The 14,195-nt window shown below is 38.0% G+C and overlaps 1 protein-coding gene across 1 annotated transcript in view; it reads right to left on the minus strand.

The window, feature by feature from the left end:
• The window catches only part of ctnna2 (catenin (cadherin-associated protein), alpha 2), a 291,501-nt gene that overhangs the window by 198,164 nt on the left and 79,142 nt on the right, over positions 1 to 14,195 (minus strand). Inside the window, exon 7 of the mRNA XM_070856349.1 lies at positions 4,945 to 5,148. Within this exon, the coding sequence (XP_070712450.1) occupies positions 4,945 to 5,148 (204 nt within the window). The remainder of the gene's footprint in view (positions 1 to 4,944; positions 5,149 to 14,195) is intronic.

Raw genomic sequence — 14,195 nt, forward strand, 5'->3', positions numbered from 1 at the left:
AGCCGGGCCTGCTGTCACCAATCACAGATCACCAGCAGCTGAGACAGGTATGGACATTCTCCTGTCACTTGAACCTAATTTATTGCCAGCAACCACATTGATTAACCTTGTGCTGTGGTTCAAGCTTCCTATAAAAATTTGTGTGTTGGGAGGGGGAGGGGTGTGTGTGTGCGGGACCGAATGAAGAAGGCGGAGGAAACATAAAGGCAAGGGGAATGTTTACATTACCTCAGCAAACTTCAAACAAAATGTTGTAATGATAAACAATAGTGTTTAACTAATACATTTCACATGGACAAAGTAAATGGGGAAAGAATTTATCCTCTGAAGCTGGAATCGATCAAGAATCGTACATTATCAATAATCTTTCATGGTTTATCAGAGGCTTAATGGGTGCAATCTTGTTATCTCCAGTGAAAATTGCCATTTTGAATTCAGAAAAGGTCACTTGTGTGATTCAAAAAGATCCAATACGTTTTTGAAATTGGAGTTCCTGGTCTTTGGTGTCTCAAAAAATAGAAAACAGTGGGAAATGCTTGTCACCTTTTTCACCCCTGATGAGTTTGCACATTTGATGTGTGTGTACTTTTTCAAGGATGTGTCATGAAGTTCAGACCTCTCAGAAATCCATATTTTAATTTTAAATAGATTGCTGCCACTGTGGAATTCATAATAATGCATTATTATTAAGATTATATTAGCATTTACACTTCATTTACACATCATTCGCATGAGTTTGCGCACCCATGATAAAACATTATCCAAGATTTTTAACTGGTTGATGTCTTGTCGCAGTCACTTTTAGGTAATGTCCAATATGTCATACAGTGAGCTACAAATTGTCAGCACAAAGTCTGTTATATTTGGCATTGCCGTAATGAGATGATTCACAGATCCCATGGTGCCTGAAATCTGCCAACTGCCATTTGAAGCATTTTTTTCTTTTAGATTTTGACTGGATTGCAGTAAACTATATAAAGCAAAATCTCAGCCAGGGCCACTGTAATGCTAACTGGACTCTTTACTCAAATTACTTTTGAGTCCCATGTAATTTAGTCTGAAAAGTCTAAAGTGAAGATTTCTCAAAACTTAAAGGAATGAAGGTACATTTCTTAAAAAGAAAAGCAAAATGGTAAGGCATCGCTATCTAAAATTTGGAGTTAGTCTTGAGCTAAGGTCATATATATAGTGGCGAGAGAGGGGTTAAGTTTAACAGGCCTTCAGATATTTTAAGCTATTTTAACCATCTACATTATTCATTAATTACTTTGTAAGCAGGTTTGATAAAGACATCCTCCATATTCACCCCATATTCACTCTTGGTTGTTGATTTAAATGTTGATTTACCCTCACTGGGGATGCTGAGCTGAGAAATGGAAGTGTTTTGTTCTTTGTGTCTCTGTGATTTACTCTCTGTTCTCTGCTAGGACAGCCAGGGGCTGTCAGCAATCTCCCAGCTGTAGCCTCTAAAACACAACTCATGGGCCTAATGAACCAAGGCACAATTACTTTAGCAAAAAGCTGCCGCGCCTTAAGAGGGGGAAAGGGCATCTGAGTGTTCATAAACATGCACTTGATTTTAGTTTTTTCAAGAGTAATTAAAAGTAGAAAATCTCTGTGGATCTACTGCCAAACTCTCAGCCAATGATGACTGTACTGTTTTTCTGAATGAAAGAACAACACCTACATTTTATGCACATCACAGAGCTGAAACAGCATCTTCTTTTAAAGTTTCACAAAGAAACAAACCTTTGCTTCTTTGCCAAGCTTGTCGACTAATCGAACCAATCATCCATAAAACTAGATTTGTCTCGTATTGGGTTACCTCATAGAGATATTGATATCATAAACGTGATCAGAATTAAAGTCAGATACATTACATTTTCGCAGGAATTAAAATAGATTACCATCCATGTTTCCTTAATATCTTAACAACTGTAAAAGTAGAAAATCATGATACCCCTTTGTCTAGGAGTTTTGAAATTTGAGAACTAGTGTGTAACACAGCAGGAGGAAGCCCTGAAAAAAACAACATAAAAACTCAATAAACCCAGCTTATTTACAACAAATGAAGGTCATTTATGACACATGCATGCAGAGTGAAGAACAACTGCTAGCTGTTATTCTGTTAATATCCTTTTACAACCAGAGAGGATTTCTAATCTAATAAGGGCCCTCATCTAATACGGCCTGCCTCCCCCATTGTTTCTAGACTACTTATGAGCACAGATGCCAAAACAAATACACATTATTAAGTTGAAGAGTATTGCATTGGGCCTTTTGCCAGAAGGTGATACTGAACTGATACTTAAGTGATCAATAGACAGCTGGCTTGCCAATTTCTCAACGGCCACAAATGACACTTAATGCAGGCTGGATCGAACCTTCGTGCACAGTGTCAGCAGGTCGCAGACGTAGGAAAACCAATGGATTATTGTTAAGATTTCACTGAACAAAAGTCAAAATACATGAAATAATGCTGGGTTAAATATTATATATATGTGACGTGTTACGTATCTATGTTACGTAGTTAATCATTTTTTTTACATTCGTTTTAAAAAGTTTCTTTCTTTCATACTGTTTCTTTCAGGCTGGCCTTCACAGTGGTGAATGAGGTACTAAAGCACTCCTTTTTTAAGAAGAAATAAAGTCCTTTCCAGGCACTCTGGTTCCCTCCTTCAGACAGCAGCAGTACTAATGGTCAACTTCACATCACCTGGTCACTTTTAAAATCCTGCAAGTTCTAGGCCAAAGTAATGCTTTTACTAAAGTACCCACAAGAAAGGACAGGATAACAGGTCCTTAAGAGAACATACTAGAGGACTGTTAATCATTTATTTACCCCTAGCAGCACAAGTAAGCTATTTACACCACCTGAGCTTCTTCCTCCCACAGATGGCTATACTACCTCAGGCTACAATGTCCAGTGTAGATTCTGAGTCCCAGTTTAGTAGAACACATGGGTACATTATAGTCATTTTGAAAAAAGCAATAACTCACCAACAGTCAAGGCCCATTAGGGGTTATCTAAAAACTCAGGCTGGCCTAGTAAATGCCCTACTGTGGAAGTTACAGGCTCTGTCTTTTCAGTGATGGATGGCTCTGTGTAGGGCACCTGAAAGGTTGCCAAATGGTTGCCAAGTGGATTGCATCTCATTGTTAGCTTTACATATTAATGAACATAGAGGGAGCTATTCTTTATCAGCATTTACTTAGCCGTTTTGGTTGGTTTGCATGTATATCGTCCTCAACAATTGGTGTGTTGGTTTACTTTATCACCATTTTGGTCATTTATCAAATGTCCCATGTCCATTGCAAAATTTGTGAATAACAATATTTTAGTGTGCTGTACAATAGCTGTGAACCTTTAACTACTCTTGTCTATAAATTGTAATGTATATATTCTGATTGCATTTTTTATCCAGGTACACAGTCACAGTGCTGATGTGTCTCTGCCCACATGTGATGGATGAATGTGTATGTGTGTTAGCAGTTATCATACTGTAAGTATTCTGCCAACAATAAAAAAGGACTGGGTACAGTACAAATGGTGAGTTGGGGAAGGGTGATGGGCTCGTTTTTTGTAACTAAACCACTGCCTGTCAAAATGTCTCTATTTCTTTAAAGATGATAGAAGAGTATAAGATATTTAATAGATTTGACATTGAAAGCTTTGAGCTCTGGTCTAATAGTACAATCATATAGTCCGGCACTCAGGACTAAGCCGCTTGTGTTCACACAGCTCACAGCCCACTATGCACAAAAGAGTCTGTTGAAGTAGAATATAAATTGGATGTGTCTGATGATTAATCAATGTCGTGGCTAGTCTCATAACCTTTAAACAGCTGTGCCAATCACAGGGAAATGCATGAGAAACATGGCTCACCAAATGGAGATGAAAACATATGCATAACCAACACTATATGTAGCCAAAGGCCCACTATCTGCCCTTTTAACTTGAATTTACATGTCATATTTTTCAAATGTCTTGTGGTGCATTTTTATTTTGCCTCACAGTGGGCCACACAGTTACCATTTTTTCATGTCCAGTCAGCGTTGGCCATATCATACGAGTACAATAAAACCTTTTTACATTCACATTTTTCTGATTGCCTTTAGTTTGAGTTGCTAAAGTGAATAAATATTAGTATTTCATTGCATTTTCATGTACATGCAAATCAACAAAACCGTGATTGTTGAAAAAGCAAGAGCATTACTAATGCTGTTGTTTTTGTCTTTTTCAGTCAAGATGTTACTCAAAATTATCAACAAAGTGATGCTGTGCTGAAAATAAACCTGGTACTCGGACATCTATTCTCAGCACGTCAAAGAGCTGATTTTCACTGACATTTTGCCTTTCACTCATCATCATCTTCTTCCACCTTTGTATCCGTCTCACTACTCTAAGAACAACAACACCAAAGGGATCAACAGAGAGCAAGTCAAGAAGAGGAAATTACCAACATGCTGGAACACAGCATAAAAATAGAACCCCATATGTCAAACAAAGGATATAATTTTGGTTGAGTTAGGCTATGAAGGCTTTTGCTTTAGGTGCAACACTTGCTGTTTGATGGCAGGTGAAAGTATCATGAGAGAAAATATATTCCTTAAAAAAGGTGGAGAGAAGTGTTTAGACACACATTTCAACAAAAAGAACACCTGATCAGTGAATGTGATGGCACCGAGAGAAGTGTAGTCAGGATTAGGAAGAGAGTTCAAATGAGGTTTGTAGCAGGTGTGTCTGATTCCCGGATGTATGTTTGTTTTAGGGTCACGGTGAGAGACAGGTGAGTATTCTTTAGTTACAGTATACATTGTGTCTATGGGAAGTCCCCACAAAGATAGCGACGAACGGTGTGTGTGTGTGTGTGTGTGTGTGTGTGTGCACAAATGAGCAAGTGACATTATCTAATAAGTATCAAATTTTCAGAGGAAACTCACATTGTTCATGTACTCGCTCAGCAAGTCTTGAAGGGCCTGTCGAACGGCATTGCACTCAGCCACGATGCGTTCACGACGGTCATCACGTGTGCATGAAGAATCAGCCATTAGTGCCGCACCACTGATGATGCTCTCCAAGCGCTCCTCCAGAGAGGGCCGGAAACGAGCCTCACTGAACGTCAGAGGGTCCAGGATGATCTTGTTCTGTCAGGGAAGAAGAAAAATAGAAGGTCAGGAGAGTAATACAGGCCCGTGTGAGCTAAAGCAAGACCAATGGAGGACCAAAGTGAGATTCTGGTCTGTGATAAGTTGCAATTCAGATTTGACAATAGGTTATGATGAAGTGTGTATGTGTAGTTCATTTTGTGACAGTATCCCAGTGGTACAAAACAGCAGCATTTGCCCATAGGGAGTAATTTCTGATAGCAGATCAGCAGCAGCATTATCAGTTGACCATGTGAACCAGCCAGTATACTAGTATACTAAAGTGAGAAATTCCAAGCTGCCTTTCTCTCCCCAAAAGGGATAAAGTGTTTTGTAATCAATCCCTTCAAGGAGAAAATGGAAGTCAAACTAAAAAGTATCCTCACAAATGCATCACTTTTTCCCCCCCTGCAACAAGTTATAATTACAAATCTGAACATCTATCTCTGAAGCACATATAAGCTTATAACAGTTATATTTGCTTAATTAACATCAAATGCTTCCACTGTGTTTTAATACACTAACAAACAACAGTAAAATATTCACTAAGGTTTGTTTACAAATTTATTAAAATGTATGCAAATTGTAGAACTGAATGAGGCTGAATCACTACAACAACAATCAGCTACCATGACTAAGATAGGCAAAACCAGGGGGGCATAAAGAGGGTTGAACACAGTGTAGCTTGACTTGGAGATAATAAATTTAAAGTGATACTCCACCAAAAATCTATTTGGACAAACTCCCTGTTGACTTGCAAGGTTCAGGGATGTTTTTTAGATAGCAATCAGAACAAAGAAAAAAAGAGGTGACCATAATGTTAACACACTCCAGCCTTGTCTCTACTTTGTATATCTCTTTTAGTATGGATCTCTTAAGCACAATGTGAAACTACAGGGATGTGACCCTTCACACACCTTATATTGTCTGATTATTTTGTGGGGAAGTGGGGAAATGAGTGTGTCTGCGTCATTGTGCCCATAGTATTCAAGTGTGCCATTGACTCACTTTGTGGCATGATGGTTTTCAAAAGTAAGGTCATGCTGAACTCTTTGGCTTTATCCCTGAAAATCAGCTTTTAGATATCCCCCTGGTTCTAACATGTTTTAGAGAATTCAGAAAGTATTGTGCATATAGTATTTAAGCAGGCATACAGCAGGAGGTTGTAATTTTTGGCTTTTCAGCCATAATAATGAATGCAGTTAGTGCCATTTGTGTAAGCGAGAAGCAGCACACGTTGATGGGATGGAAACAAAGAGCTCAATGAGTTCATTCTGTGAGCAAGGTATGGCAACCCTGCATATTGTGCTGGATAAAACACTGATCAAGAACATTTGAAAAGATTACTCAGGAGGACAAGAAACAAGAAATATAAAGCAGATGGTAGTGGAAGGTTGTAGGATATACTTTATCTTTACATGAATATTAATAACATTTGTTACAGTTGCCCCTCTGTGGGTCTCACTCAGATTCCAATCTTACCTAGAGGCAGAATGCCTTTGTGCATATGATTTTAATGGATAGAGCATTATATAGAGCACAGTAGGACTTACGTTTTAAATCATATGTGTTTACTGTATCTCCAGTATCTATCATAGCCTTTAACCACCAATTTTTCCATCCAAAGTTTCAACTAGTAAAGCATCTAACGCTTTCAGCACCAAGCCTCTCCAAAGTTGCATTTCAGTGTCCTCTAAGCTGTAAATAAACAGAAAATTCACAGTCGTAAGATGTGACTCTGTGGGATACATGACACGTTTTGTAAGTGTTAAGGAGCAAAGGTGCAGCATTTGGTCTCTCCTCAGCCAGTCTAATCCTTGGGCAGGGTGACAGACTGTCAAATGATGCATAATAGCATGTAAGGTAAGAGAGTGCCAAGCGCTAAGTATAACCTGCTTTTCAGCTTCGGCTGGAAGGAAAGTGCATTTAATACAGGGTTTTGCAGTAAAAAAAAAATACATGGCGAAAGTAGAAAGTCTGGGGCTACAGAAAATGAATTTAAAAAATGAAAAAGATCAGAGGTAGAGATAGAAGGAGAAAATGCAGAGATGAAATGCAAAAGGGGGAACAGAGTTAAATATAGAACAGAAAAAATGTCTCATAGAAAGACATTCAATAGAGGTTCAACAAGCAATCTGACTTACCACTTGATTTTTTTTTCTGTCCTAAACTTTGCTGGGAGCTGGCCTACAATAAACAAGATCCCCAACAGTGAACGACCTTGTAAGCTCATCCTTAAGGATACCAAGTCGAAAGCCTACAACAATAAGTCATGTGTAATGTATAGTTTTAATGTAACTTGTTTCATGTGGGCTTTGAATAATACATTTCAAGTGCATGCTGACGTTTGATTTTATTCATTGCTTCTAGCTTATATTTCATAGAATTCACTAAAGCTATTACTGCTGTGTGGTACAGGAGGAGCAGCATAATGTGGCGAAATATTATCATTGATGAATTTGTTGTCTAAAAGCCAGCCTATGCGAGCATTGGAATTACATTTTCAAAACGTGGTGTTGCAATAATCAATACATCAGTGAGCTCCTGATTTATTATGCTAATGAAGTATGAAGTAAAGAAAGAAGTTATGGTAAAGGTGTTAATGTTGTGGAGAGCATCTTTTTTTTTCCTGCATTTTCCTCCTTCACTTTGTTTCTTTGCCTCTTTCTGTTTGACTGCTGCTAAAACTGCATTTTTGTTTTCTTGTTGTTTTCACAGTATACCCCCCCGGTGTTAAATGAAGATACAGTATGTAGATGAGACAAAGCTAGCTGCTTTCAATTTTACGTGTCCCAGATCTATCTCTGTGCTGGAACCATAGAGATGAAACTTGTAGCGATCTTCTCAACTGACTCTTGCTAAGAAACCAAAAAAGCATATTTGGTTCTCAGTCTATGTAATCTGTCTGTACTCATCTCTCATTTCAGTTCACGGAGAAATACAGTTTTTTACATTTATATTTACATGTACATTATCAAACAAAAAACTATTAATGTTAAGATGTCAGTTTCATTCACATCACCTCATTCTGTCCACTGCCTAAAACAAAGCAAAGAATAAAAAATAAATAAATCAGTGCCATCGTGGCCAGTTTCTTTTATATGTTATCAACTACTTATGACCACGTTTCTTTCCTCATACATTTTTTCCCTGTATGGATCCAGTAGTTATCAGATAGTGTCTCACAATTACAGGTTAAGTCCTAATTTGCAATGACATTTTGGGGGAAGACAATACTTTCCCATATGAGACATAAAATAACTTATTTCTATGTTGTATTGTTGGAAAATGTACAGAAAGGCTGCACATGAAATCTACCATTAGCCAGTTTCCATTAAGGCAACACTGTATGAACATTTTACCTCAAAATAACAGCTTCAAACTCATTTTGATGGTAGACTGATTTGTAATAAGGAGAATAGTGCCTCTTTCATTCCCACCTAGCTATTTTTGCTCTATGTAACTTAGGTTGACAGGTATGATTACACACGAGAAGTGTGTAATGCTTTACGGCACTACGTCACAGACCGCCAACTATGGGTGTTTTTGGTTTTCCTTTGCTCTCCAGCCTGGTCTTGAGTCAAAGTCAGTTCCCCTTAGAATATGTTTGGTGTCGTTAAAAAGGCGCGATAACCTCCATCGCTCAGATATTGACGGGATTGAATGTGCCTGCATCCAGTAATAAGCATTTGTGGCAGCACAGGTTGCTGTTCATTAAATACTACAAAGTGTTTGCTTTAAGTTGGTCCCTTTTGTAATTTAGAGAAAAATGCCTTGTTTTTTATCGTCCCTCATTTAGGAATGGCTCTTATTATGTTGACATCTACATCAGAAATAGAGCTTCAAGAAGGCAAATAGGAATCAATACACTGTGGATCTCCACAACAAAAGATGCGAGAAAGAACATCAAGCAAAAGTGAGATCATCCCTTGCAAAATTCGATTGTTATTCCACACAGGATGCCAGGATGCAATTATCACTGGTAGTTGGGAATAGGCAGAGTAGAAAGACTAGCAAATCCTGGGTTGACAAAGGCTGAGAGGTTTTCAAGGTAATTGGCAATTGTTGAAATCATCCTCCAAGAAGCTCACAAATGAGTCTGACAGTGTCAGTTTCCTAAATGAGTTTTACAGTATTACACTCATGTTTGAGACTTTTGTTGTCTTTGAACCTCATTATCAATTACTACTGTTGTTTGCTTTTAAGCCCCAGACTGGCCAGTATTTGTGAAGTCTCGCTGGCAAGTGCAGACGGTAAATAAGGACAAGGACAAAAATGTCACAATCCAAAGCCAAAATCCAAAGCCTTCTTGTGGTACCTCACAGTGACTTCTTCCTTTGTAGATCATTCATTCATAAATGATCTTTGCATACAGTACATCAGACTAAAACATTTTAAAAACCTGCATCAACCTGGAATGTATTTTTCACTTTTTCCCATCTTCTCTAAGTTTACAGAACAGAGTCACTTTCTGAGCAGTGTGAGTAGCAAATGAGGATTTATTGGATTGTTCAAGGATAATTCAGTGGAGCATATTTGCAAACACTGAATTTTTAAGCATTTCAATGTACTCCACTAAAACCATAAGGAAAAAACTGGCAATTGTTGACAAATGTCAACACCTAACTTATTTTTATATTTAAAAGGTTTTTCAGATTTTTAAATGGTTTGGAAAAAGATTGTATTGCAGTTTTATGATAGGTTGTTTCCACAGAGCAGTTAGACAGAACTAACCTTCAGGCTGATGAAAGAGTTAAGTTTTTTCCTTAGTTCTGGGGCAGGCTTTAAGCCTGCAATTCAATGTGAATGTTGATTTTGACAGTGTATCAGGGCCAGCGGCAACCTTATGTTTGCCCTACAAAGGGTGAGGCTATTAGTTTGACCCCACTTTGGGGCATTAACCAATGAGACTGGGCACATGTCACATCAGCCTATGTCAAATGTGCCTCCCAGTGCTTTCCAATATTTGATGACAACTATTCTGTCTAAGAGGGAAGTTCAACAAAGTCTTGAATATAACACTGTATTGCCCCTGGTGGCCCTATTTTAGGGTTCAAGAGCTGTTTAGTTGTGACTACTACACTGTTTGACAAAGCTCTGCCCACACTGGCCCAGGAGGGGCATTAGTCATAACCCACTCTCTGATTGATTAACCTAATGAAGACTGCCTGACTCAGGGTTAAGGTTTGGCCTTCTATTGTCACACAATGGAAGGAAACTAAAACAGGTTTGAAAAGGCCGGTTTCTGTTGATGTGGCAGATAACTGTGGATTACTTCAGTCACTTCAAAACCACTGTCAATAAGAAATAAGAAAAAGTTAAATTTGCACATGAATTGGTGCATGTGAGTGCATTTACACTTGTGATCATGTAACTAACAGCATTAAACCTTGGCACATACAATAATATTCCCATGCTATCCATTAGGGTGAAAAATGTCTGCTTGATGGAGCCTGTATCATTTCAACACGGTCAAAAGTGTGAATATAGGTGAAGCTCCTCCACTGAGGCAGATACAGTATGTACAGTTTTTCTCCAAACCTCTGCCCTACATTTTGAAATCATAGCAGCAGAGCCGGTATACAATACACTGACATTTGTACATCAAGATGTATATCCCTGATGTTTATGTGTGCTATGTTGCTTTGTTTATTGATATTTTGTACTAATGAATACTTCCACTTTACAATAAGCCATCACTATGATGACTAGATTCTGTGCTAGTCAATATCATACACATTAACTTTTATATGGTGAGTGTGTTCCTGTGACCTGAGTGTTATATGCCTGTCTGCAAACCAAATTTCCTTCATGATAGTAATAAAATTGGTGTTTAGTTGGAGTATACTTGGCATTTTTACTCTAGCTCTTATCATTTTACCATAACCTCTGAAGATAATTAAGTTATTTAGACATGTGGCTCTGTTATCATCTTTCTATCCATCCATTTATTCACCTGGTAGACCTCCTGGAGCACACTAAATATTTTAAGTGTGAGCCTTTGCCATGTCTTAACATTGTAAAGTAAGCTAAACTGGGTAGTGCTGAAACTTTTATGTGCAAAAACAGTAGGACATCTGAGCAAAGAGACCTCAATACACTTGATCCTTACAGGACACAAAACTGTACTGAATGTTTCATGTAATACTACAGACGGGTAAAGATGGAAACATTTTCAAGAAGATGTCTAGCATGTGGACAGTGAAAAGTACTTTCAATAGGCCTCATGGGTCAACAGACACAATGAGAGACAACCAAAACCACAAGTCCGTAGAGCATAAAGCTTAAGCTACAATTGTATCACTGAGAGGAATAAAATGTTTTCTACTGGTAACTATTTAATTAATCAAACTGGACAAGGGCATTCCCTGATAGAAATTTTAAAAAACAGTCCCAAAACATTTAGCTAAGCTAGAACCAGGATACAATCTCTCATGTGCACCCCAGCAAGAAAAAAACCCTGCTATTTCCTCACAAAGAACTTCCTCAAATTGCTTTTTAAACTCAAAATGTTAATTACCAAATACACAATCACATCAAAAACAGCCTAAAATTATTTTGACCATGCAACCATGCAATTATGTTCAATCACAATAAAAACCATAACTGGACTGCAATCAAACAATGTGGTGCAAAAAAAATGGAGCCAACTGAGCTGTCAATTAGCCACCAAAGGTATCTTCTGTTGGTTAAATCATGTGCTTCACTTTATGATGGAAGTTTCATTTTTTCTATTATTTAGCTGACTTTTTTCCTTTATCGTGCAGTTCAAATAGAGACAGAGAAAGACAGAGGCTGGTTTTCCACCTTTGTCGCAACAGCACAACTAAAAGGCAAGTGTTGTATGGTTTTAATTTGAAATATTGATTATTTCAGTCACTTCATTTAACTGCAATGTAGTTAAATGAAAACCCAGTTACTGACCAAAAGTCACAACCCCAAGCAATTGTGCCTGACATGTGAGTGATCACTCTGGAGAGAATTGCTGCACATTTTTACTGTAAGTTTATCATCATGTTGGCGGTATAATATTATACAATTTCTTTGAAAAAGACCAGTGTCACAGTGATGTATAGTTTAGTGCAAAATTCATTCATTCATCCATTCCAAAAAATAGGGTATTCTATCATAGTTAATTAGTCTTCAGTTTAGTCTTTGTCAGGATGTTCATTGGTACACAGTACAGCAGCTTGACCTCAAAAGAAATATAAAGCTTTACTTTTGGAAACAATGCTCATTCCTGTAATTGTCTTCCCGTGGCCCTTTGCGAGACTACATGCATTATTAAGTTGAGTGGTATACCCTTTTTGTTGCAGCTACATGTTGTGTAGTAAACATGTGTTGCTATGGAATGTAGCAAAATGTCTTCTGAATGGTAAACATACCACACAAATATCACATTAAAAATCACAAAGTAAAGTATTCTTAAATAATTAATAAAGAAAAGAAAAAAGAACAGCCAATTGGAGCAGAGACAGGAAAAGACCCATGAATTAGTAAAATAGTGTAACCAGCAGGAAATCAAGTTATAAGCACAGTGTTCCTAAAATAGCAAGTCCAAGATCCATTGCTTTAAACCGCTTTAAACGTGCTCGGACACATATTTGTCCAAGCTTAGTTGAAACATAAACAAGATTTGAATTACTGTACACATTAGTTAGAACTGCACCTTGAACAAAAGACAAAATCAGCCCCAACTGCCAACAGGCACATGTTCAGTCAACAATCCAAGTCTGTTCTCCAGATGTCTTCAGTGTGTTTGAGGAATTACAGTTTATGAACATTTTGAGCAGTGTTGTTTATTTGGACAATGAGATGAAAGAGGGGGGAATTAAAGAAAGCTAGGTAGATCAACAGAAAGAGGCATACATGCAAAAACACGAAATAGTTTTTCCCAGTAAATGTACCACTTTCACACACATCAAGCACCGAGGCAAATTCTCAGTGGTCAGGACACCTTGATTAATGATTGAATGTGTATCCTGCTGGTTTAATTATGTCAAGTTTGAATGTGACCTGCCTCATGTAGGCTATACCTAAGGGGAGATATCACTGCTCTGCAAATAATCAACTTGATTAGCAAAAAGAAAAGAAAAACATACTTTTAGTATAATCACTTTTTTTTTCATAACATTAAAAAAGTTTGTTCTCTGACGGCAATGCTCTTAAAATATACCTAAAACTCACATTCAAAAGCACGGTGTTTGAATGCTTATGTCATTCGAGCCATCAATACTCCCTCTCCAGTAACACTATTCCAGTCGCAAGCATTGCCCGTTCTCCTGGGTTTGTACTACTTGACATCTCTTTGCTTTCTCCCTTTCTGCTTTTTGCCTTGATACATTTGCTCAAAAAATGACACCCCAATTCACAGCAGTTTCAATGGGAGAGCAATGCTTTTTTTTTTTTACCCGTCTTCCTGTTTCAGACATATGTGCCATGTCAGGTCAGGAAATAGAACTAAGAAAGCGACTCCATCCATTGTCAGCATCTAGGCTTTGTTACTTTGTTACTATGACAACCTCTGAAACAGAAGTGCACTTAAGACCCAACTGAAGGTCATCTGCCTTTGTACAAATGAAAGGCCATGCCATACGATGAGTGGTGCATCAGGACTGAAAAGGCAATCACCAAAACTTTGCACACTCAACTAATGTGATCCCCAGCAGTGATGTTCATGATACTGAAGATATGAAATAGCTTGTATTCAAAACTGTGTAGGTTAAATTATGACTGTGTGCCCGAGTGTTTATTAATGTAGCAGATGCACAAAGACAGAGTCATAAATCATACAGTACAGTAGCATAATAAGGCCAACAAGGCTCCTCGCCTGCCCAGGTAATGGTACTTGGAGCAGTGCCCAGTCTTTCTGGCAGTAGACTGGGCATGGACACACAGTAAGCTGCAGGGGAGCAATGGGTAGGGGTGGGTTTGGGTGGGAAACAGGGTTTGGCACGACACACTAGACAGTCTCCTATATTTCACTGTATTGGGTGATGTCATAGGAATATTGGAAATTTTTCTTTGACCCTTTGATCTCAAAAATA

This window comes from Pempheris klunzingeri, chromosome 3 (genome assembly GCF_042242105.1).
Source record: "Pempheris klunzingeri isolate RE-2024b chromosome 3, fPemKlu1.hap1, whole genome shotgun sequence".
In the NCBI taxonomy this organism is placed as follows: Eukaryota; Metazoa; Chordata; class Actinopteri; order Acropomatiformes; family Pempheridae; genus Pempheris; species Pempheris klunzingeri.